The sequence below is a fragment of the Corythoichthys intestinalis genome, chromosome 5 (genome assembly GCF_030265065.1).
Source record: "Corythoichthys intestinalis isolate RoL2023-P3 chromosome 5, ASM3026506v1, whole genome shotgun sequence".
Lineage (NCBI taxonomy): Eukaryota > Metazoa > Chordata > Actinopteri > Syngnathiformes > Syngnathidae > Corythoichthys > Corythoichthys intestinalis.
Genome location: NC_080399.1, coordinates 44,959,318 through 44,985,013, shown reverse-complemented (window position 1 = coordinate 44,985,013; position 25,696 = coordinate 44,959,318). Strand labels below are relative to the sequence as shown.

At 38.3% G+C, this 25,696-nt stretch overlaps 2 protein-coding genes across 5 annotated transcripts; both read right to left on the bottom strand.

The window, feature by feature from the left end:
* Positions 1–2,870: 2,870 nt before the first annotated feature.
* On the bottom strand, positions 2,871–13,626 carry tnni2a.2 (troponin I type 2a (skeletal, fast), tandem duplicate 2). Its single transcript, XM_057837278.1, has 7 exons — positions 13,536–13,626; positions 7,317–7,352; positions 6,982–7,018; positions 6,720–6,848; positions 6,561–6,650; positions 3,798–3,974; positions 2,871–3,197 (listed from the first exon to the last, which is right to left on the bottom strand). The coding sequence occupies exons 2-7, from the start codon at positions 7,325–7,327 to the stop codon at positions 3,117–3,119; spliced, it is 525 nt and encodes a 174-aa protein (XP_057693261.1). The 5' UTR covers positions 7,328–7,352; positions 13,536–13,626; the 3' UTR covers positions 2,871–3,116.
* Positions 13,627–14,901: 1,275 nt separating this feature from the next.
* On the bottom strand, positions 14,902–23,277 carry LOC130916502 (troponin I, fast skeletal muscle-like). 4 transcript variants are annotated; one of them, XM_057837273.1, is made up of 7 exons: positions 22,915–23,277; positions 21,789–21,832; positions 21,584–21,620; positions 18,632–18,760; positions 18,231–18,320; positions 16,091–16,267; positions 14,902–15,933 (listed from the first exon to the last, which is right to left on the bottom strand). In XM_057837273.1, the coding sequence occupies exons 2-7, from the start codon at positions 21,794–21,796 to the stop codon at positions 15,838–15,840; spliced, it is 537 nt and encodes a 178-aa protein (XP_057693256.1). In that variant the 5' UTR covers positions 21,797–21,832; positions 22,915–23,277; the 3' UTR covers positions 14,902–15,837. The 4 variants fall into 4 exon arrangements, with proteins under 4 accessions (XP_057693256.1, XP_057693257.1, XP_057693259.1 ...); XM_057837274.1 differs by having other exon boundaries at positions 14,902–15,927; XM_057837276.1 differs by having other exon boundaries at positions 16,091–16,269; positions 18,242–18,320.
* Between the last annotated feature and the right edge of the window lie 2,419 nt (positions 23,278–25,696).

Here is a 25,696-nt window from a genome sequence, read left to right as displayed (position 1 = left end):
CTCTTTCCTTTGCAGGACAGGGCAGGCAGCACTTCTATGACCTCTTAGGTGACGGTAAAAACACTCCCCATTAAAAGGAGAAACTGAGCTTGGCCGCGACGACCCTCTAGGCGGCACTTTTTGACTTTTCAAAGTAGAGTTAACCGAGACTTAATCGTGGCGATCAGCAGACCACACGCCCCGATGAGTCAGCACGAATTCATCAGCCATAACGGCAGCCTTAGACACGGAGTCCACCTTTTGTTCATTTAAATACATAACTAAATTTTCGGACAGACACAATTTGAATTCCTCAAGGAGGACTAATTCGCTCGCCATACACCATCTATCTAAAAGTAATGCCTTCTCACGAGCGAATTCAACATAAGTTTGAGTCGGCGTTTTTCTACACTCCCGGAATTTCTGTCGGTACGCTTCAGGTACAAGTTCATACGCTTTCAACATAGCAGCTTTCACAGTATTGTAATCCATGCTTTCGTCCATGGAGAGACATGAACACACCTCCTGCGCCTTCCCTACTAATTTGCTAAATGCTCCACAAATTCTTCGGCCAAGCAAGAGCAGAGGCGATGCGCTCAAAGGCGTTAAAATACAAGTCGACCTCTCTGTCGCGAAACGTAGGAACCAATGCAATGTACTTATTTGCGTCAAATGGGTTGGGCTGCGTCATGGTTGCATGCGTGGCTAAGAGGGTGGATGTGCATGGGGTCCGCTCTAGCTCCAGGCCCTGATGCGCAAATGCATGAGCTCCACCTCCCTGTTTTTCATATTGAGCTCCACCTCACGAAGGCGGAGGGCTATAATGACGCCAGCTTGTACAATCACGTGGTGTCTTTAAAGCACCGTAAAAAATGAAGTATTTAACATAGAGCACTGCCATCAACATGACTCGAAAGCCATGACTCCATAAGAGTTCATATCGACTTCTGAGACAAAAAAAAAACATTGTTTCAACAACAACAAAAAATTTAATATCGTAAGCTGTTACTCATAGTGTTACTCATTACTTGAGTATTCTTTTCACCAAATACTTTTTCACTTGTACTTGAGTATATTTTTTGGATGACTACGTTTACTTTTATTTAGGTAATATTATTATTATTTTGATATTAGTAACACTACCCCTACTTGAGTAAAAATTTTGGCTACTCTACCCACCACTAGAATAAAGAAGGAAATTCTTCGTCCCTTTGGTCAGGAGACACAGTTAGGCCTATTTTTAAAAATATTTTTATCTACAGAACACTGACACATGTCATGAATTCACCAATTATGTACAGCACGGAACTCGGAAGTTGTATCCAAAAGTCTTTGCACCATTCACGCAAATAATGGCACTAAAATGAAGACTGGGAGACAGGGAATGCCTCTGGCAACGCTACACAGCCTCCTCCTAGTGGTGGCAGCTGTGTAGTACCGCGAGTGGTACCGATAGTGTGAATGGCGCAAAGACTCAACTCGGAATGAAACTGTCATTGTCCATAGTTGGTGAATTCATGACGTGCGTGAGTGTTCTCATCTGTTAGCAAAGGTGTATAACAAGTCATCCTAACTTCTTCAGCATACTAAAGAGAAGCTAAATTCCCTTGATAAATCTAGGTAAGCACCACTATATATTTTCAGGTAAAATAAATGTGAAAGTATTGAAACTCAATTAATATTACTGATATTCTCTGTCAATTAGTTGACACAAAGTGATTGTGTCAAATAACAAAAGCGTTAGATGTGACTGTTAAAATTAGGGCTGTCAAAATTATCGCGTTAACAGGCGGTAATTCATTTTTTAAATTAGTCACGTTAAAATATTTGACGCATTTAACGCACATGCCCTGCTCAAACAGATTAAAATGACAGCACAGTGTAAGGTCTACTTGTTACTTTTGTTTTTTGGTGTTTTGTCGCCCTCTGCTGGCGTTTGGGTGCGACTGATTTTATGGGTGAGCATTGTGTAATTATTGACATCAGCAATGGAGAGCTAGTAGTTTATTTTTTGAATGAAAATTTTACAAATTTTATTAAAACGAAAACATTAAGAGGGGTTTTAATATAAAATTTCTATAACTTGTACTAACATTGATCTTTTAAGAACTACAAGTCTTTCTATCCACGGATCGCTTTAACACAATGTTAATAATGTTAATGCCATCTTGTTGATATATTGTTATAATAAACAAATACAGTACTTATGTACCGTATGTTGAATGTATATATCCGTCTTGTGTCTTATCTTTCCATTCCAACAATAATTTACAGAAAAATATGGCATATTTTATAGATGGTTTGAAATGCGATTAATTACGATTAACTAATTTTCAAGCTGTAATTAACTCAATTAAAAATTTTAATCGTTTGACAGCCCTAGTTAAAATCTGAAAACTTTGTTTTAGTTGACTAACTTGACTTTAGAAGGATTCAACAATGTTAAGAAGTACTATCAAAATAAAGACTGACAAAACTAAAATTAGTAAACAATTGAAAATGGATTATTTGGACATAAATCAAAGAAATAGTTATTTCCAGTGTCAGCTTCACTAAGTGCGAAGCTTACCTACATTTAGTCACTAACATATAGATAGGTGTGTCATCATTAATTACGTTAAAGTCCCTGCAAGAACAGCTTTGCCATGTGAGGGAAAGAGGTAGTGTCATCGGTCTGGCATACTGGCACTTTTTTTTTTTTTTTTTACGAGAAAGGGTTTCTACACAGAGACAGAAAAAGAGCGAAAGAGAGGTAGAAATTAATTCCAAATGCAAATCTTCATATAGGTATATTGTATTCACATGTCCAACAAACATTTGTATGATGAGAGCTGGGTCACTGAGCAACGGCCCGCCACTGCTCTGTAGTATTGAACATGAGAAGAAACCCAGAAACAAGTAATGTGGCTCAAGCACAAGAGTTTTATTCCAAACAAAACAAGTATTCTAGCTAGCATGAAGGCTAACAAACACCACAAAACCCAACCATCATTTATTTCAACTTCCTGTCTTCTATCTGAACCTTACAAAGCACCTAAAGAATACATTATGTTGAATGTCTTCACACTTTCACATTTTGGGCTAAAACTCTTGAGTTTGGGACGAGACGAGCTGAAGCTGCCAGGTGTCATCGATGTTTAGCTGTCGAACATCTTCTTCCTGTCTGATTTGTCCTCAATGTTCTTACGCCAGTCTCCAACGTCGCGCAGCTGCTTATCCTGAAAAGACACAAAACATGTTGTCATCTAGCAAAAATTGACACATTTCTTAGATGCATCGAGAGCTATATGATCAGATTACTGAAATCTGCCAACATACTTTGACAAAACATTTCAAGAACAGTTTCAAAGATCTGTTAACATCTTCAAACATTTAAACGATTAACAAACGTGTCTAAATATCTGATACCAATCGGTACTTTTTAGCTTGTTAGGACTGCACTCTTCTGAACTGAGGCTTCTGAGGTTCCTGGGATCTGCTGGAGCCACTCTCCCAGTTTGGAAAGTTCTCCCATGACCACGGGAACCACGCTATCCTCCCAGCACCACAGGAACCTTGGCCTTGGCCTCTATGGTTGCCACATCCCTACTGAGTTCTGGATGAAGGTTGGTTCCTGTTGATCAGTTCTAGGTATTCTAGTATCATTGTGTGTGGCATTTATATACTATATATGGCGTGTGGCTCTTATGAAGTTTTTAAAATATGTGGGTTTTTGGCTCTGTTAGTCATACAGGTTACTGAACCCTACTTTAAAGGATCATCTAACCTCTTGAAATATCTCTGTAACCTTCCGAATTGTTACCAAATACACTTCTTACCTCCTCCTTGACCTCCTTCTTGACCTGCTTGAGGTTTGCCCTGAGGTCCATGTTGACGGTGTGTTTGGAGCCCAGAAGAGCTTTCAACATGGCGTCAGCTGACATGCGCACCTTCTTCAGACGGGGTCTCTTGAACTTGCCCCTCAGGTCTACGATCTTGATATTCAGGTCCCGGACCTGCAAGACAAAACCAGAAGGAAAACTTGAAACCTGTGCGTTTCACGACTCTTGACATATTAGCATTTTCCTGGCACGCTGTCCTAAAAAAAAATAATCTCACAAAAAAATAAAACAAAAAAAAAGACTTTTTTTCTTCTCATGAAAAAAAAAAAAACAGTTGAGAGGAAATTGCATCATCTCACCATCCATTCAGCCACATAAAAAACAGGTGGTCCCCAGGTTACGAACGAGTTCCATTCTTAGGCTGGCGATGTAACCCGGATTTCCGCGTAAAACCGGAAGGAAAACTTGAAACATATTTGTTACGCGACTCTTAACATATTAGCATTTTCCTGGCACGCTGTCCTTAAAAAAAAATCATTTCACCAAAAAAATGCCTTTTTTCTTCTCATAAAAACCAGTTGAAAAGAAATTGCCTCATCTCACCATCCATTAAGCCACATAAAATACAGGTAGTCTCCAGGTTATGAATGAGTGCCGTTCCTAGGCTGGCGATGTAACCCGAATTTCCCAGTAAGTCAGAATTAACCCTTTAAGTACCCCTAAATACAAAATAACTGTCCAAAAAAATGTATTATATGTCATAGTAATAAGATCATGTAAAAAATAAGATATGTTGTTGCGGTACGTTGTCTTAAATGCTATTATATTGAATGACTATTTGGGCTTTAAATTTTTTTTTTTAAATACAAGAATGCAGGTCTACTGGTAATTCCCAGGGTTTCTAAAAGTACTGTCGGAGCTAGAGCCTTTAGCCACCAAGCCCGTTTTATGGAATCAGCTTCCAGCTAATATTAAAGAAGCCGAGACAGTCTGCACATTTAAGATTAGATTAAAAACGTTCCTATTCGACAAAGTTTATGGTCAGGCTAGTTGAAGTCGCATTAGACTCACAGTTCAGTCTAAGATGCACTAGGAGCTACCATGCTGGGGGAAGTACAGCCACTGAGTTCTATCTCCTTTTTCTCACCCTACCTACCACTTGTCTTACTTTATTTCTATTTTCCAATGTTAATATCTAGTTAACTAGTCTGTTCATCACTAGTCACCCAGTGTCCTCTTTCCCCCCTCTCCTCTGGGGAGGGGCTATTTTTCAGCTGCAGCCTCCTGACTATCTGGACCCCTGGCTGGATGGACGTCCTCGTTGCCAGCCCCGTCTCATCTGGCTAGATGGACCTCTTCTTGTTCCTTTACTCTACTGCATCTTTACAAACTGTAACCCCGTCTGCTAATTCCAATTAGCAGTCCTGGTGCATCCTGTCTATCCGTCCTGGGAGTGGATCTCTCCTGATTGTGATACTCCCCAAGGTTTCTCATTTTCTCCCAAAGAGCTTGGAGTTTTTGGAGTTTTTCCTTGCCGACATGGAGGGTCCAAGGATGGGGGATGCCCAGGACTTGAACTTTATTTATTCATCTTTATTTACTTCATTTGCTGTTTCTGACTGTGTATCATATTGCCTCTGCAAAGCCCTTTGAGACAACCTTGTTGTGATTTAGGGCTATACAAATAAAATTGAATTGAATTAAAAAAACCTATTCTTGCTTTCCTCGCGTTGAGTTGTTTTGCTGAGAGAAAAGGGCGCTGTGGAAAGAGTAGGGAGGCGAGAGAGTAGGGAAAAATCATGGCTGCTCAGATCGCCTCTCTTAACGCAAGCCAGTCGTCAAAAAAACGGATCGGTACTCGCATGAGGAGTCGGCGCCGGGGGAGAAGCAACAGCAGCGGCGGCAGCAGCAGCATCGAACAAGGCGCATTGTCGGCGGCCAGGGAAGAACATGAGGTTGGGGTGGGCGTAGCAAGAACTAGGTAATGTTTACATGACTAAAAAAAAAAAAAGAACACAACTGGAGACAGAATGGCGGACGAGACTTCGCCGTCGTAAAGTTGAAATCACGTAAGTCGGGTACATTGTAACCCGGGGACTACCTGTACACACATACTGTACATACATACGTAAATACATACTTGCGTTGCACTGATACTAGTTCTGGAAGGGGTCCTGATACAGCATTAAAATGAAAATTAAAACCTCATTGGTTGAACTGTCTGTGCTGGATCTGTTGGAACAAAGATCAGGACCCACTGCGGCCCTATGTGGAATCGGTTTGACAACCCAGTGTTACACCGTAATACCAGCCAGGATTTTAAGTCTGACGATCACGCACATTGACATGAGTATCTGTAAAGATGTTAGCTTTGTTATAAAGACTGAAAACTGGAAAAAGTAGGCTCGCAAACTTGTGTCCTCTGCTAGGATAAGTGCTTAGCACATGAGCTAAGCTAATGTTCTAATGTGATGTAACGGTGCTGGACGACAGTGGACTTCATACGAGTATAAGGCTTGATACAAAATTGAATAAACATTTGAAAGAAAAAAAACATTTTGGCCTTTGAGATAATTTTGAATCTCCAGGTTAATATATATAATTGGACCAGAAAGTTCTCTTATTAGTAGAAATGATCTCAAAACATAACATTGACCAGAAAATGTTCTGTTCTCACAAAGGTCCATGGACGATAAATGGTCTATTCACAAAAAGCCCACCTTCCAGATTTTTTTCCATATCACAAGAAACTTTATTCACCTCATTGAGGACCATGTTGAGCTTGAATTCAATACAGTAACGTTCTTCCTCACTGATGTCAATCTGCTCGCGGAGTTTCTTGCAGAGCTCCTAAGGAGAACATCGCAGGAGCTTGAGCATATTGATGTCAGCAAAGACAGGTGGTGGGGGTTCACTCACCCGCAGCTCATCACCCGAGTATGGAATGTCCATTGGAGGACATTTGTCGGACAGGAACCTCTCTCGCTCCCCGGCCTTCTCGGCAGCCTCGGCCTCCAGGAGGTTGTTGGCCACCACCAGCATGCAACTCTGACATCAGACGCAGGCTCAGTTAGTACTTAAATTCCACAAATTACATATTCACAAGTACTCAAATACACACATGTAAACAGTATATGCACGCAGTATATTACCGCTCAAACACACACACACACACGCCTACCTTCAGAGTGTGCTTGCGCCTGGCAGACAGTCGCTTCCTGCACAGATCACAGCAATAAATTATTTCATGATTTAGGTTTTAAACTGTTAACATGTTAGCCACCTGTACGCATGTTGGCATATTTATTCCAAATTTGTGATTCTCATTAGCATTTTGAATCAGAAACCAAATCCACTGAATTAATTCATAAGGTTTAGCCCAAATGTTGTACAATCCCAAATTACAATCTTCAAACTTCCATTGAGTCTAATTGCCTCCAAATTATAATTCAGGGGAACACAAAAGTTGTCGACATTCTAGCTGTAAACATGTTTGATTACAGTGACATTACTCACTCGGTGGCCATGATGGCTTCTCGATATTGACCTTATCTGCAAAACAAAAAAACAACAATAATTCAGTGTCACATTTGTCCAAAATTATATACAGTGATCCCTCATTTTTCGCCCACATGCACCAATCGTTTTAAATAAAACAAGAAATGGAATCATGTTGTCCAATTTTTTTATTGCGATCAGAAAAAATGACATACAATTTTTGTTTATATGTACACACCTTGTAGTATTTCCTTGTAACAACAAATTCCGTGTCAGCCCTTCTGCATTCGGCAAATGTAATAAAATGTGCAATTTCAACTCATTTTGTTAACTCAAGTGGCCGGAATATCAATCTACACCTCACGTCAACACAGGCTGTCAGGTTGTTATAATTTTGGCCACAAATGATCAACAAAGTGATAAGAACAATCATACAATTTCATCTACGTCTCATCTACGTTGAGCTGAATCCATTTTTGGAGATTCAGTGGGTTCCTGTGGTTTGATTAGGAAGTTTTAGCTTTGTCAACACTCTGGTTACTTCAACTGCAACTAATGATGTTTTTTTCTAAACCGGAAGTTCGGACATTTTCAGGAAACATTTGAAAACCAATATCTTGTACATGTATACCTGCATATATCCTAACATTTTTAAATAAAATACTGTATTTGCTTATTTTTTTAACTGAAAAAATCTGCAAGGGAGTAGCAAGGGATAACTGTATTTACTGTATATTTTTAATTATCATCTTTGTCCAAAATCATTCACTGTTATTTATTTGTTTGTACTTTGTAGAAGAGTAATCACATAGAGCATTAAATGTGTGTTGTCTTCTAGAACTTTATTTTTGGACTTGAAGATGTCTCAAGTAATCCACATGGATTCAATGTCAACATTTTAATTTTAAAAATATCATCCTGTTGAAAAGTGTCCAGACAATCTTGGTTATCGCTCAAAGGTTTGTTAGTTAGAGTGCTAATGTTAACACGTATCCCTGCGACATGTGCTGCCAGTAGCAGTAGGTCTCACAAGCTGGCTATATAGTGACTCACTACTTGTTGGGTAACTAATAATTGGACTAAATGAATTATTGTTCAAATAGATGTAGATGGAACAATGATAAGTTGACGTAAAATTATGTCTTTTTTGGAAGGAATAATTACCCAGCCAGACAAGGATTTTTAATGGGCTGTGATATGAAACCGATGGTACTAGTCTTTAGAGCCAAAATAACCAATTAAATGAATCGACTATTTGAGCATGGCACTAGGAATTCAAGGCGGTTTCTCCTTTGTCGAATTAGTCTAATCAATGCTCTGTAGTGTCCTGGTGGAGCTTGGAGAATTGTTTGGCTCTGTCAGCTCCGTAGGTCCTTCTTTAGGAGCTTCTTAGTTGCTCCTCGTACTCAGCGCCTGGTGCGCTTGCCTTCTGATAGAGGGCACGACCCCGAATGGACCAACAACCTTTCGTACCCCCAAAGTTACAAAACATTTCTAAATGCCTTAATAATTGTTGTAATACTCCCTAATTAAACCATTATTTGTTGCGCCTTAAATTAATTGTGTCGCAATCTCTACCAGTACGACTGCATCATTGCTTGAAGACTTTGTATAACAAATGTGGGAAAAAAACACTCCCGTTTTTTGTGTTATTTCAATAAAATTTAATATTAGCTAAGTACACTAAAAGTGATAGCTCTCAGTGTTGCCTCATTCAATAAAGGTATTTATCATAAAAAGTAAGAAAGCTTAGCAGTTATTTTAAACGATATGTTGATATGAACATGTATCTACTTAGAGTATTGTAAATGACAAAAGAAAATATTGATAGCTTTTTTTCCATGTTTTCGTCTTCTACGCCTTCTGCTGCCATTTATTTGTTCTTGCAATTGGACACCTTGGCTCAACACAATTGTTGAAGTTGCGACAGGGCACCAGTAGAAAAAACAAAAGTCCAGTGGGCCCGAATTGTGGGGATTATATTCCAGACCATCCCTGCAATAAGTGAAATCTATGATATATACTGTAAATACCCTTAAATCCATATTCCCCTCAAAATGAACAAACGTATGTAACAGTGGGTGTAATTTAACTGTCAACCCTTAGATAGTAGCGAACTATTATGTTTTACACTGTGTATTTGTCTTAAGAATTAGAATGAAAACGGATAGTATGTCAGCTATGCCAGAGCCACACTAGCAAGACTTGACTGAGACCAGAACTCACAAGACAAGACAAGCCAAAACCAATCAATTATAAAAAACATGAAATATTTAAGACAATTCTCTAAAGAAAAGAGAAATGTATTTGTGTACTGAACTTCCTCCATCTGAAAAATACAGTAATTTGCTTATAGAGAGAGATCAAGACAGAGAACGAGGAAGCACGAATGAATGCTGAAAACATGCAATTTGTCATGCCCTGAAAAACAAATAAATCAACTAATTGTATGATTGTTTTCACTTTATCACATGAAATTTGGTAGGTATATACACTGTGCTCATGATGTCTACGACACATTGATCCTCTGAGTCTGATTTTTTATTTTTTTGTCTTAGGGCTGATCAGTTAACTGTGTACTTGTTAGGTATAACATTCCACACGAATCATGAAATGTTTGCTTAGATGTGTTCCATCTGATCTTTTAGTTCGTTTGTTTGTTTATTGAATGTCTCACTTATGCACTTGATCAATATTTTTTATTTCTATTTATTTATTTATTTATTATTTATTTATTTATTCATTGAAGTAAGTTTGTACTGTTGGTCAGCAGTAACAGATCGATATACAGCTAGCAACTGCTCCTGAAGAAGCTAACATTACTATGGTTTGCATCGATTTTACTGTCATTATGTGCCAAATATTGTAAAGATCAATTGAATTGTGAAATACATTTTTTACCATTGACTTGTAAATTGAGCTAATCAAGGTTTTGGTAGTTTATTATCTATTATTGATAAATGAATGTAGCAGCAAATAATTAAAGGTTTATTTTTCATGGATATTGAAGGCAAAATGTCCTCCAATTCTGTAATAACCCATTCCAAACCAAAGCGCTCGGTATCAGACAGCGGGTCTTTGGAGGGCAAGTATCTATTTATGTCTACTCAGCTGTCGCTGAGAAGGAAAAACTGATGGCAGGCTTGTCTTAAAAGAAAAAGACGTCTGAGTGACGAGCGCATCCTTGCTGTTGGCACACAAACAAATGGCTGTCATTACTAGGGTGGAGGAGCAGATTGGTGTGTATGATGGGGTTGGGTTTGTGAAGTATTTTGGGAGGCGTGGGGACATGATGCTGAGGGACATCTGCGGATGGGATTGTCTGTTCGGGTGCGTAACCCAACACGCAGCCGCAAGAATCATTTACATGAGCGAAGAGAAATAAATAGAACTCAGCTGCTCCCAGCTTGCCAGCTTCACACACACACCATTTTGTTGCTTACTTTTTAACAGTTCGTTCAGTTAAAAAGTCTTCTCACATTCTACAAGCATCCTTTTTCATGTACTGAATGAATCAACATATTTATTGTTTGTAGTGTATGTGCATCATTAGGAACAGGGGTCAGTTTCATGGTACCGTGTCGTCCTTGTTGCCATGACAACCAAGACAACGAAAAACAAGTTATTGGTATTTGGAATGATCGTGATTTTCAGGAGACATTTCACATTTATTTGAAAATTATTTAAAATGTTTATTTGGTATGTATAGTTGGTATGTGTTCATTTGCAAAAACTGATAAACGCCATTAAAAAAAAAAAAAAAAAGAAATAACCTGATTGTTGCAATTTACTCTTTTGTATGACGCTGTATTAAGCGCCAAAATCTGTTTTAATGGTATTCTCTGTATATCCTGTTTAAATCAAACACGATATATAGCATACAGATTTTGGCAAAAGCCGCCAACTCCTCTGAGCCAATCAGACTATCATCCTATTCAAACACACAAGCATCACGCTGCGGGCTCACGCAGCAGAGAAGCCAACCACCCTTAGAAACTTTGCATAAACTACAGACTTATTCAACAAATGCAGAACATTGATGAGGAAGTTGACGTTCTTCTTTGAAGAGAACTGTTACGAACTTGTTCCGTTCCTACGCTGGCGACGTAACCCGAATTTCCACATAAGTGGAGTTAACCCTTTAAGTACCCCTGAATACCTTCTAAATCTCAAAATAACTATTCAAAAACTGAAAAATATATTATATGTCAATATACTGTCCTCGCCAAGACGGTGGAGGTTAAGTCCTAGAAAGACAGAGAGCAAAACTGTTATCGTTTCCTCTCTCTCTCTCACTGGGCTGCCAGACTTCTTCGTGGGAGCAAATGATCTCTACCTTGTGTGTGTGCGCGTACTCTCCTTCGTGTGCGCAGATACGTTCTTCGTGTGTACATGCGCTCTTACTCGCGTGCGTACTACCTGCTCTATGCTTCCTGCACCAAAATAAAAGCATGCGTCACAAAACATAAGCCAACATTATAATCAAATACGTGTTTCGCAAAGGGGCAGAACGGCCGTATCAATAAAATTAAGTAAAAAATAAATACTGTGAGGTAAAATAAGGTACTGTTTACGCGACCCCCCCCCAAAAAAAACAACAACAAAAAAACACAAAAACTACTGGACACAAAATAGCGGACGATACTCTAGCCTTGTGCTGTCGAAATCACTTAAGTCGGGTATGTCGTAACCCAGGGACTACTTATACAGTAAATAAATTAGTACTGCACTATAGACAAGGTAAAACAAGATACAACTCTTGTCGTACATGGATGTCAAGACAATCAAGCGTAGAAGATCCAAATTGAACAATCCTGCACAACAGTAGAAAAGAGACAGGTCTTCGAAGTACTCGGTCCTGAGCAGTGAACAAAAGAGAATCTCTGTCTGCAAATCCTCATTTAAGAGTCTTTTGTGAGTATTTTAATAACTCCTTTATGCATGTCTATTCTAGCACATAACAAAAGACAAAATAGTTTTGGTAAACCCACAGTAACCGCCAGCTAAATTGAAGCTATGTGGCGAGACAAACTACAATAAAAAAATCTAGCTTCTTTAAATTCCTAAAGGACCTTTACCTAATCTTTTAATTTCTAGCAGTTTCTTTTATTTACAAGTTCTAAATGATGATGATGAATGATTTGTTTTTTTAAATTAGTTATCGCCTTTTGACAAAAAAATAAATAAATGTAAACAGGAAAATAATTTATTTCATTATGCTGCTAAATTGTTAAGATGTTTTTTTTTTTTTTTTGTTAATAACTTATTAATAATATACTTTTTATAATTTTATCATAAATTATATTTTAAATGTTATATCAAATGTACTTGAGTTATTGTATTACTTATATTTGTACTGGATTAAAAGTATTAATATAAAGCACAGTGCAACTTGAATTTTCTCTGCCGAGTAAATCAAATCAAATATGTTTTTTTCAAAAGAATTCATTACAACATTCATGACTGCTACACCAGTCTTCATGATAAAGACATACAGATCCCAAATTTTTAAAAATATTATTCCCTGCAATGGAACTTTAGAAAACTGAATTTGCGTTTTAATGAAACTTGACCCCACAATTGACTTCTAATGAATGTCCACTATAAGCAGACTTGTATCAAATGACATTTGCAAGTATTTAAAAAATGTCAAATACATTTGTTTGAAATGCTTTATTTCCTTTGCTGTATTTCCTTTATCTTTATTTGAGTTTTATCAAAATGTGACACTTCCAAAATATATACAGTTAAACACGTACCATCCTTTTAAAATATGCATAATATACAGTATAATGTGTTTTTCAAATATGTTTTTGTTATATTTATTTCTGGTTTTATTTTACTTCATTTATTTTTATCTTTATTGGAATAGGACATTACCAATTAGATGAGTCCTAAAGAATAAGCATTCTAAGTACAAAAGTATCAACTTTCTCAATCATTAGTAAACATATGTTCAAGCATTAAGTATGTTTTTATTATTATTATTTAGCTAAAATTGCGTTTTTGTGCTGAAATTTGACACCGTCGATGACAGCTATAGAATGTATGTTAAGTCGGCATTAAGTGACCGCTGTCACGGAAACAAACATGAAAATTATTCAATTTTGCAGTCAAACAAGTGCAATACCACTCTTACTCAGAGTGCAATTATTACAAAACGCATCAAAAGTTAATTATAATACAAAACAAGATGTCAAAGGATGCTTGCATGGAGTAGAGTCACATGTCACTGACCTGCTGTGGTGGTGCCGGCGGTCTTGGTCGGTGTCGGGGGGTCGCTGTCCTGGTCGGGCAGAGATGAGCTTTAAATGCCAAGCTGGCGGGAATGCAGTGTCTCCTCTTTAGGGAAGCGGATTAGTAGACAGGCCAATGGCCACGCAAGGTCATGTAATACAACGCATGCACACACAGTCAGACCCTCCTTCAAAAGGACCCCTTCACATTACCCGAACCCCCCTTGTATAAATAACTAGGTGACCTTTAAGATTGTTTTCTTCCTCTCAGGATAGTGATGGATGGAGGGCCACCATGGAGAGGAGGAAGAAGATGAGGGGAAAATGAAAAAATTAAGGATGGAGATGAGAATATAGATGGACAATGTGAAGATAGGATAAGAAGTACATGAGGCTGACGAAGAAGCGGAACATGATAAAGAGGATGAGACTAGGGAAAATCTAAATGAGGACAAAGATTAGGACGAGGAACACGAGGAGGACAAACAATATGAGTACATCAGGATAAATATTGGGGCACGGAAATTAAAAATGATGATGAAGATAGGGGCAGGAGGATGAAGATGACGGTGAGGAAGAGAATGAGAACATGAGTGTGAAAATGCAGACAAAAATAAAGAGAGGGGAACATAAGGATTATGGAGACCAAAGGTCATACAAATAAAGGAGAGGAGGATAAAAGTGAAGAAACTGAGAGTGAAGATTAGGACAAATGTAAGAAGGGTAAAAAACATAAGAATGAAGATGAGGATGAGAACCTAAATTAAAGATGAGGAAATTCAGAATGACAATGAAAACGAGGAATAGAAAAATGTGAATGAAATGAGGAAAGACGTTATCAAGATGGGAACGTGAAGAGGACGATAAAGAAAACAAGAAATAAAGGCATGAGCGTAAAAAAACAAAAATTAGATAATAAGAGGCAATACAATGAAGAAGTTAGAATAAAGTGTGAATGAAGATGTAGCAAAAATTGTGATTGGCCATGAAATGACAATTTCTGAAATCGCCATCCAATCAACAGTGTTGTTGCTGGCATTGTCATCTCTAAGCTGCGCACGTGCGCACAAACTCGGTGCACAAGAAAATCGATGCAGCGCACAAAATAAAATGAAAAAGAAACATATTGTAGTGTCACGAGGACTACTTTGGCACCGCAGCACGACACTCCTATGCGTTCAATACAGCAACGCGACACTCTTATTGGTGCGTGGTGGAGTGAAAAGTGAGCTAGACTCCTGTGCTGATTTACGGAAGCAACATTCCGCTGCCAATTTTTGCAAGCGCTACAGTATTAATTAATATCTGATTTTAGAACTGATATAATCTAGTTAATTAGACCAACAAAATTGTTTTTTGTACCATTTTGCAACGTAACTCAAAGAGCAACAGGTGTCTAGCCAATAATGGAATACAGTTCACTTCACTTACACTATGCAGCCCTTATGTCCCTTGCAGGTTAGCTAGCCAACAACAGTGCAGCGGAGTTGAGACGCAAATGCTAACCCCTTATCATGGCGAAAGGAACTGGCAGCGATATTATACTCATCAAGCCAAAGTAAAAAGAAATTAGGTTCTTTTAAGGTAGAATGGCTCTCAGAGTACATTATGTGCAAATTGAAGAACAAGCGGTGAAACTGAGTGAGATGTTTTCTGTTTTTTGTTGTTGTTATTTTTAACCTGTTCTGTATAGCTGCTTAAATGAGGAGGATCGGAATCTTGAGTGTCCTTATTGTCTGAACAGGTTTAATGGGGGAGTTTGATCCCATTGTGGTTGTTCATTATGTTTCTTTTTTTTTTTTAACTCACCTATGCCACAATTGGACGTTTTCCAGGCCAAAGCAGGACTCTTCCCATGGTTATAGCAGGACTCTAACATATAACATAGTACACATCTCATGAACAATGAGACTTTTGTCTTTTTTATTTTAAGTGGGCCAAATTAATTATATTAAAAGTAAACTAATACAATTGCTGCTGTATTTTCATTCTTTTAATAAACCATGTAACATGCTATGATCCAAGGTTTTGAACAGGCGTGATACTGGTGTGTGGCCACAGCGTACACATCTGATGTTGCTCACAGTGGTCCTCAGTTTGCTCAGGGAGCTTGTGTGTCTGCTCAGACACATGAAAAATTAGAGGGGAACATTGTTGCTGGAACGATGACATTTAAAATTATGAGAACTCAAATTACTGATGAGATGTTTTTATCATGTACTATTTGGTGCTGTTCAATAAACTAGCTGAAATTATTTTTGATGAAGGCCCAAGTTGAGCAAGCCGTCCAATCGTGTGTGTTGTTAGGCGTCGCCCTCAAACATTTTCTTCCTGCCATCCATGCCCGACTTGTCCTCAATGTTCTTGCGCCAGTCGACGACATCGCGCAACTCCTTGTCCTCGACAAAAACAAACACGTACATTAACCCAATGGCTGTGAATGGCAGCAATAGACAGTCTGAACGGTTCTGAATAGTTCTGAACATAACATTTTACATCTTAAAATTTTGCACGAATAAGGTTGTGTTTCTTTCCTAAAATGTGTGTTGTGCTGACCTCGTCCTTGACCTCCTTCTTGACCTGCTTGAGGTTGGCTCTGAGCTCCATATTGACGGTGTGCTTGGAGCCCAACAGCGCCTTCAACATAGCGTCGGCTGACATGCGCACCTTTTTCAGCGTCGGCTTTTTAAACTTGCCTGTCACATCCTGGACTTTGATCTTGAGGTCTTCAATCTGCCATCATAGCAGACGTGCCAGTCATGTCTCACCTAAACCATTTGCTATCTCACAGCCAAAAACAGTAAACTCTCATTTGCTAGCACCAATCAATCACTAGGCCAGGCATCGCTTTTAAAGCCACACTCATTCATAATCACAATACTGTTCAGTGTAGAACTGGGGTCGGGAACGTTTTGATTAAGAACGCCTAAAAGCCCATAAATTTTAAAATGTAATTTCGTGACAGCCATACGCTGTATATGTATATTGCGTACTGTACATACTTTCTGGCACACACACACACACACACACACACGCACACACACACACACACACACACACACACACACACACACACACAGCGAGCTTGTAAGAATCTGTTCTGTGAGTCCTGATGTATTTGTTGCGTTTTTTTAACACTTCATTTGCAAGACAGGCACGAGCGCGGTGTTGCCAGATTGGGCGACGGTTCCCCTCCAAATTTTCAAAAACTCGGGAGGGAAAGGCAGTGATGAATTGATACATGTGGGCTACTTTTGACAGAATTTGGCATTTTCGGAGGGAACCATTCTTATTAGACTTAATAGTTAAATTTGACACCAATCTCAATAGAAAACAGTTTCCCAGAATTCTTCGGAATCGGTGCTATACAATATTGTTAAAGTTTTATTTTGACAATATGTTCTATTAACAAAAATGTATTTTTGACATTTAATAATTAATACATATATGGTAAATTATTAATATTGTATTTATTAAATAAAAAATAATACAATGGTTTTAAATCTAGAGATGCGCTGAATATTGGGTGCCAAAAACTTTAGGTTGAATTGTGATTAAAATGTGGTTTTTCACCGTTATTGTAGTACACAACCCAAAAGTTGCTTTGGAGTAAGCAAAAAGCTTGATAGGGTGCGCTTCTCTGGATCTACAGTAGCCTATAATTAGTTTGTCAATAAACGAACAACTTGTCACAGCTCGTTTATGTTATTCTGTCTCCATTCGAATGATGTCCGCATGAAAGCGATGGCGAATTCATTACAGGCCCTAGGGATCAGTGCTGTTTTACAAGACGAAAGCAAATGATGCACTTCCTTGACAACAACCTCCTCAGCCCGGAAGATAACAAACCCGCACACTTCAAGCAATGGCGTCCACACGTTTTTTTCTTGTGCTTAAAAAAAAGCACAAAAACGCGAACAAAAAATATGTTTAAATTAAAAACATTATAAAAACAGTAAATTAAAGCTGACCTTCCCCCATGTTTGCTGTTTTGAATGTTTAGTAGCATTGACTGCACTTGCCCAAATCACACATCATCGGAGCGAGAGCGTTTCATTCATATGGTTGCGGCGCAATCCTTGCAATCGAGTCATTCCGCTTTGGAGGCAGGAATCAAAAGTTTGTGTCTTCGCCTTCCGTTTTCGCCATCACCGTGTAACCTAAAGGAAAGGCCAGTGTGTCGCAGCATCACCATGTAAACGGCCCCTAAGATTAGTGTGTCAATAAACGAGCAGCTCGTCACAGTTCATTTCTGTAAAGCGAGCCAGCCTATGCCACAATCTAAATGTCGAATGCAGTCAGCAGGGAGCCAGACATGCTCATCAAAATACTTTCATCAAAATAGCCATATAAGGCTCGCAAGCTATACGTTCCAGATCCCTGGTGTAGAACATAAGGGTTGCAAAACAAAGTGGACAAAAGCAATACATGCACCTCACATGCATATTTTTTAATTAATAAGCATTGTTAATCCTAGTTGTATTGAGTTCATTTTGTCTACACTTATAAATTAGTCGAATTTTTCCTTTATCCCAGACAGTAGTTACAGGCTCTCTGATGAAGGTCATGTCATGTATTTAAAGCACCTAATAACTATTGTCTACCTATAACTATTGTCTGGGATAAAAGGAAAATTATTTTTTTTTAAAAACAAAGAAAGTGTGTAGGGTGTATTTTCAAAGAGGGTGCATCCTACCTCCTTGTTGGCCTTGTTGACCTTTACCTCAAGGTCATAGCGTTCCTCATCCACTGCGTCGATCTTTTGGTGAATCTCCCTGCACAACTCCTGTTCATCCATGCACACACAAAGACATGCCTATTTTTCTCCCTTCAAACACATCCCTGTACTAAAACAACACAAAGTTGTATACAAACGCACACATATCGATATACTACATGCATAAATGGCAAACAAACACACATCAGTGTTGAATTTACTGGACACACATACACACACCTATACTACATATACACACCATTGTATTGCAAACACACACGTAGTACAGCATGCACTAATTTTGAATATATGCAGTCAATCAGTGTACTCACTCACACACGTCAAGTACATATGTGCACACACACCCATGCTCACCCTACCTGTAGGGCTTGCATGGTGTTAGGCAGCACCAGCGGAGGGCAGCACTGAGCCATGTAGCCTACCCGCTCCTCCTCACGCTGACGGGCCTCCTGCTCAAGGTAACCTTTAGCGATGGCCAGCATCACACCCTAAAGACAAACACACGCAACAAAAATACATAAAATACTAAGTTAATAGTCAACATCAGACACAAGTTGTCAATACGACCACAATGTTTACAGTCGTATAATAATCATGCAATACATTTTCTAGTGTAATATACCATGTACTGTTTGTTGTGTAAGTTTTGAGTATTGAACTTTATATAGCACAGTGAGCAATTCTTGTTTCTACAGGAGTGCATCTATAGTGTAATGTTCATAAAATCACAAATTGTAGTATACTGTCTATGTCTTTAGTGAAATGCTTATTTGTAGTCATTCCACATAACTTTTGTTTCTTGTAATTTGGATTGTTTCGGTCTCTCCAAAAATTTGAATAATATGGAAAAGTTCAGTATGTATCGAAAACATAATGCCACACCCTTATTAGCTAAATAAATCCAAATGCCTGCAAAGAATGCATAAGCCATTAAAGGCTCTGACAGATGTCCAGAAGACAGTCATCAACACATTTCAAAACAAAAGAGGTAAAGAAACATAAAGGGACAGACAGACAGACAGACAGTGGGCTATAAAAATATATGTGACTTGATTTGACCACAGCCCCAACAACGTAGATGACCTAAAGGCAGATAGTACCTACATGCTACAGGGCATTGATGCATGTAACCTAATTTTCAAGAGACTGTATTTCAGGCGTTCATTATCTGTACGGAAATCGTAAGAATTAGCAGAAATAAAAGCTGTAAGTACTGTATCTCACTTTATATGTCAAAATCTGGGTTTTGTTCAGTACAATTATGGTTTATTTCCTTGATGTGACTTGTTTATGATTCCTTCATGTATCTTGTCCTTGTTATTGCCCCTTTGTGCCACCTGTTGTATGCCTACTTTTACCCCTCAACCTTTTGTGCTAATAGGTGAGCCTCCTCTCGTTACTCGTTGTCTTTGTTTCCAAGTTTTCTGTGTGGGTGTCAGTTCTTATGAGGGTGATATCAGGTGCCTACGTGGTCCCTTACAGTAAGTTCACTTGCCTCCCCACATTTAGGTTCACGTTCATCGCCCGCTTGCCCTCCATTGTGACACTATGTGTATGAATTTAAAATAAAATGTGAACTTTGTACATTTAATATATATATATATTTTTTTAAAAACACAAACTGTATTTTACCTCTTCCACAATGTTATTGATGTGTCACAAAGATGTGACGGCCCCTGGCCGTTTAATAGTTAATTTTCTGAGGTTCTTCCAGTCAGCTGATCGTCGCCTCCACCAGCTGGCTGCTTCCCCTCCCACTGTGACGACAGCTGATCGACGCAGGGCGGACCGACGACGTCACCGCCGCTGATTGGCCACGGAAAAAGACGCCAAGCTTCTTAAACCTGCCGCTGTCAACGTTCTATGAGGTCGCATTTGACAGTATTCTGCCACGGTCCTCCTCGCCAGCTCTTTGCTCGCCATTCACGCTCATTTGCATTTAATCGTTAGTCTGATACACTCCCGCTTTTTCGGTGAGGTCTTTTGTGTTTATTCGTTATTGGATCGTTTTTGTTCACCACTGTAAATAAGAGCACTGAAGCTAGTAAGGGTAAGTCGCCATTTCTGTTCAACCCGTTTTCTCCTGTTTTGTAAAGAGTAGGAAGTTAGGTTAGAAGCTGTCTTTTCTTTGTTCCTTTTACATGATCAGGATTTAGTTAGCGAGTGGGGTTTAAGTGTAGTTCCTTTTGTTTGTTGTTTTGGCCTGGGCTTCCCCTGAAGTCACGCTTCGTCGGCATTCTGTATATATTCATTGCGAGTTTGATTGTTGTGTAAATACATTTGTGTCCACTCGTACATTTGTGTGGCTTATTTTATGTTACGCCCTTCGCGAGCCGTCTTTGGCACGTAACAGTTATATTTATTTTTTAGGTGTATCTACAGTCATGGACGAAATTATTGGCACCCCTGGAATTTTTCCAGAAAATACAGCATTTCTCACACAGATTAATCCAGTTATAAATGTTTTCAGGATGAATGTGTTTATTTCTTGAATGTACATTGGAAAAACACAAAAAAAGCTGAAGAGAGAAGCCAAAATGTTCAAAAATTTACACAGAATGCAAAAAAAATGGGCTGGACAAAATTGTTGGCACCTTCAACTCAATATTTGGTTGCGCATCCTTTATAAGAAATAACAGAAAGCAATCACTTCCTATAACCATCAACAAGTTTCGTGCACCTCTCAGATGGAATTTTGGACCACTCTTCTGTTCCATGTCTCTCAGATTTGAAGGGTGCCTTCTCGCAACAGCAGTTTTGAGATCTCTCCATAGTGTTCTATATGATTTAGATCCAGACTCATCGATGTCCACCTCAGAATTCTCCAGTGCTTTGTCTCCAACCATTTCTTGGTGCTATTTGAGGCACTGAATGTTTTGGGTCATTGTCCTGTTGGAACACCCATGACCTCTGAAGCAGACCCAGTTTTCTGACACTACACCCTACATTCCGGCCCATAACATTTTGATAGTCTCCATATTTCATGACTCCTTGCACACCGTCAAGGCACCCAGTGCCAGAGGGAGCAAAACAACCCCAAAACATCATTGGACTTCCACCATGTTTGACTATAGGCACTGTGTTCTTTTCTTTGTAGGCCTCATTATTTTTTCTGGCACTGGACACTGGTCCCCAACCATTTCTTGGTGCTATTTGAGGCATGTTTTGGGTCAATGTCTTTTTGGAACACCCACGACCGGCCCTAAACATTTTGATAGTCTCCATATTTCATGACTACTTGCACACTGTCAGGGCCCCCTCTGACTATACATCATTTTTATACTAATTTGTACTGTAATGTATATTTGTACCTTGAGGTGATGTTTACGACTTGATGACATTTTCTTCCTGAAAAAATGAAACCCAAATGAGTGCATGTACGTAGGTACAAACGTATAAACAAACGTACAAACGTATGAACGTATAAACAAACGCACATGCATTTATTATTTGTGTGCGTGTACGCACGTGACACGCACACAAATACCATTTTACAAAGAAAAATTTGTGACTTACGCTGACATTTTGAATGAAGTGATTTTGTCAAGCTGTGATAAAGACTAACAAAACAGGGAGAAAAAAGATTTTTGTAACAAACACACAACTCAAAATTTCAACTAATGATAATTATTACACCATTTGAAATAAAACATTTTCCTTCAACAGCAAATACTTAAATTTAATGAAATATTGCATAAGTTATGTAAATGCAGGGCTTACACAAAATAACCTAAATAATCTTAAATCTACTGAAGTACCCAATAAATTATTTCATGCTAGATACTCTCTAACACCCTTTACAAGATTTAAATGATAAATCAATACCTAAATACTGAAATACTCAGTAAAGGTTATTTTAAAATTGTGTGAAAATATTTCTTAAATGTGACCAACATATTACAACAAAATACATGGTTTGTACCTTTTAAAAAGTAATTTATTTGCCTTCTACAGGCTGACAATTACTTGTATAGAATATTGCCTTTGAGCAGATTGTTTGCGGGAAAAAAATGCTTTCACACTATGAAGGATAGTTGACAACCTTAACCATCCTGAGAAGCCCAAGCTTCACCCCTTTTTGTTATAATTGTATTTTATTGGCTTATTTATTTTTGTATTTGACTTTATTAGTAATATTTCTTATTGTATGATTGTAATTTCATGTTTTTTAATGGACAGTTTTGAGGCTTGTCTGTTCGATTTTCTGTAAAACAATGTACCATGCCACTGATGTGTTAGTTCATAATTTTATTTATTTATTTTTTTTTTAAAAAAGACTCTGCTCTGATGTCACAAGAAGACATTGTGGCGGGTAGATTTTTAGGAATTGAAATGGGCGTTCCAGGGGCTATTTGCTTTTAACAGATTGCTCCATAACGGATTGCGTTATTATTATTGAAAATAACTTAATGAAACTAACATTGAGTGTAAGCAGTTTTTAGGTATTGACATAAAAGATATTCTAAGCTAAACAAACAGACACAAATGTAGCCAGGTTTATACGGTACAAATCAGACTGAACTGTTATGAAGTCTAAAAAAAACAAAGATATTAGCAACGATAAAGAGATGACAGGAAATGTATGATAACACATGCATTAAGTCAGGTATAATTTAAAACTATAGAAATATTTTGGTCCTACCTCTAAAGGAACGAAAAGGAGCGACGGTAAGAAAATAAACCTTTGCTCTTCATTCCGCGTCTTTCTCTTTATGGACGTACAGTATATTTTTCTGCACCACCCAATCAGCTAGTAGCCTCTGTGAGACTACATATTAATCTCTCCCCCCAAAATAACTTTCTCTTGTGGTTCTATTCCCAAAGTCCCACTCAAGCAGGAAGTGGAAAACCAAGAAGATTCAGAAAAAGACAGCTGGAGACTCTTAAGAAGTTTCCACAGAACGTTCAGAGTTAGGTGGACAAATATAACCAAATGGGAAAGCATATAACCATTACATTTAAACATCGCCTTGGGAACACCATCCATTAGTAATCAAGCGCAAGTTTGTTTATTGCTAAGGGAAATGGGGGCTAGTGAAAGACATAATGTAACATGTGGGGGAAAAAAAGTACACCACCACCAGCTGACAACTTTAAAAATGATTACCGGTCAAGATTCCGAAGTCATTTTCACTACATTTTTGGACAGGGTTAAAACAGGTGCTTGATGACGTAAGGAGAACTGGCATGAGATGGCCCTACTACTCTACACTACTGGCCAAAAGTATTGGCACACAGTGTTTTCAGTAACGAGTAATGCGTAACTGTAATCTGATTACTTTAAGTCATGAGCAATCTAACACATTCATTTTTCCAAGCCAGTAATCTGATTAAAGTTAGTTTCCAAAAGTTTGGACACACTTTATCATTTTTGTGTTTTATATATTTTTACTACTACCGGTTTTCTAAATTCTCACTGAAGACATCAAAACTATGAACGAACATGTGGAATGGCAAAAAAAAAAAAAAAAAAAAAAGTGAAATAACTGAAAACATGTTTTGTATTCTACATTCTTCAAAGTATCCGCCTTCGAGGTGTCTCCAATCTTTTGGACAATACTGTATATATATACACATATATATATATATATATATATACATATATATATTATATATACACATCTTGACACTGTTCGTGTTCGTTGCCTCCTCTGGTGTAGTTTTGGCTAAGCAAAGCAAAGGATAGTCTCTAAGGTGCTAGTCACATGATCTGTTCGAAAAAATTATTTTGATCCATTATGAAAACTGTACGTTGTAGGATTTTTGTTCATTTCATTAATTTTTGTTGTTTTATTGCTTTACATCTTTTATAGAGAACATTTTAACAGCTAGGTATTTATTTCAAAGGGGAAGTTCAGAATTTTTTACATTAGGCCTAATTTAGGTTTAATTAGTCGTTGGAGTTGATTTGAACAAATTTCGTGCAGTTTGTCAGTTATTTGTTGATTTTAAGGCTCCGGAATGGGTAAGCTAGGGCAAGTCAATGGTGGTTGAAATCAACTCCATCGACTAATTAAACCCCCGCTAACTCAAAGATTAAGCGTTATGTGAAAAATTCAATTACACACGATGACATTTTTCTGTTACATTTATGTTGAGGCAGTAAAAGGAGAAAAATTGGTAAAAAATAACTGATAAGTTACTTTTAAAGTAACTTACGGTAATTACTTTGATAATAAAGATATCAGTAAAGTAACTAGATTACTTTTTGAGGTGTAATCAGTAATTACTTTTTTAAGTAATCCGTGACAACACTGTTCGTACCCCTGCAATTCTGTCAGATAATGCTCAATTTCTCCCAGAAAATGATTGCAATTACAAATGCTTTGGTAACAATATCTTCGTGTATTTTGCTTGCAATGTAAAAAAAAAAAAATCATTATCATTTTACACAAAACTGGGCTGGAAAAAAGTATTGGCATCCTAAGCCTAATACTTGGTAGCACAACCTTTAGAGAAAATAACTGCGGCCAACCGCTTACGGTATCCATCAATGAGTTTCTTACAATGCTCTGCTGGAATTTTAGACCAATCTTCTTTGGCCAACTGGTCCAGGTCTCTGAGATTTGAAAGGTGCCTTCTCCAAACTGCTATTTTCAGATCTCTCCACAGGTGTTCTATGGGATTCAGGTCTGGACTCATTGCTGGCCACTTTAGAAGTCTCCAGTGCTTTCTCTTCCTGCTGGAAGACCCATGACCTCTGAGGAAGACCCAGCTTTCTCACACTGGGCCCTACATTATGCTGCAAAATTTGTTGGTAATCTTCAAACATAATGCCATGCACAAGGTCAAGCGAGGAGCAGCGAGGCAACCTCAAAACATCTGGGAACCTCCACCATGTTTGACCTTGGGGACCGTGTTCGTTTCTTTGAAAGCCTCGGTTTTTTTCCCCCCTGTAAACTACACTGATGCCTTTTCCCAAAAAGTTCTACTTTTGTCTCATCTGACCAGAGAACATTCTTCCAAAACGTTTTTGGCTTTCTCAGGTAAGTTTTGGCAAACTCCAGCCTGGCTTTTTTATGTCTCTGGGTCAGAAGTGGGCTCTTCCAGGGTATCCTACCATAGAGTCCCTTTTCATTCAGATGCCGACGGATAGTACTGGTTGACACTAGCCACGTTTACATGCTGACTTTTATTCATACCGATTCAAATCATTCCGAATGGAAATTTCAGATCAGCTGTTTACATGTCACTTCATCTATTCCGATACAGCGTTTACATGTGACTGCCTTTATTCCGAAAGGACGTTTGACAACTGCCGTCTGACATGCGCAGATTAATCAAAACAAAGCGTCACGTTGCAAAACATGGAGATCGATCGTCGGAGTGCTGCTGTTTTAACTTAAACCCACTTGTTGTGTTTGTGGGGTCGTATCCGCTTCTGCTGTTTTGCTATTTTGCCTTGTAGTAGCCGGTTTTCCACC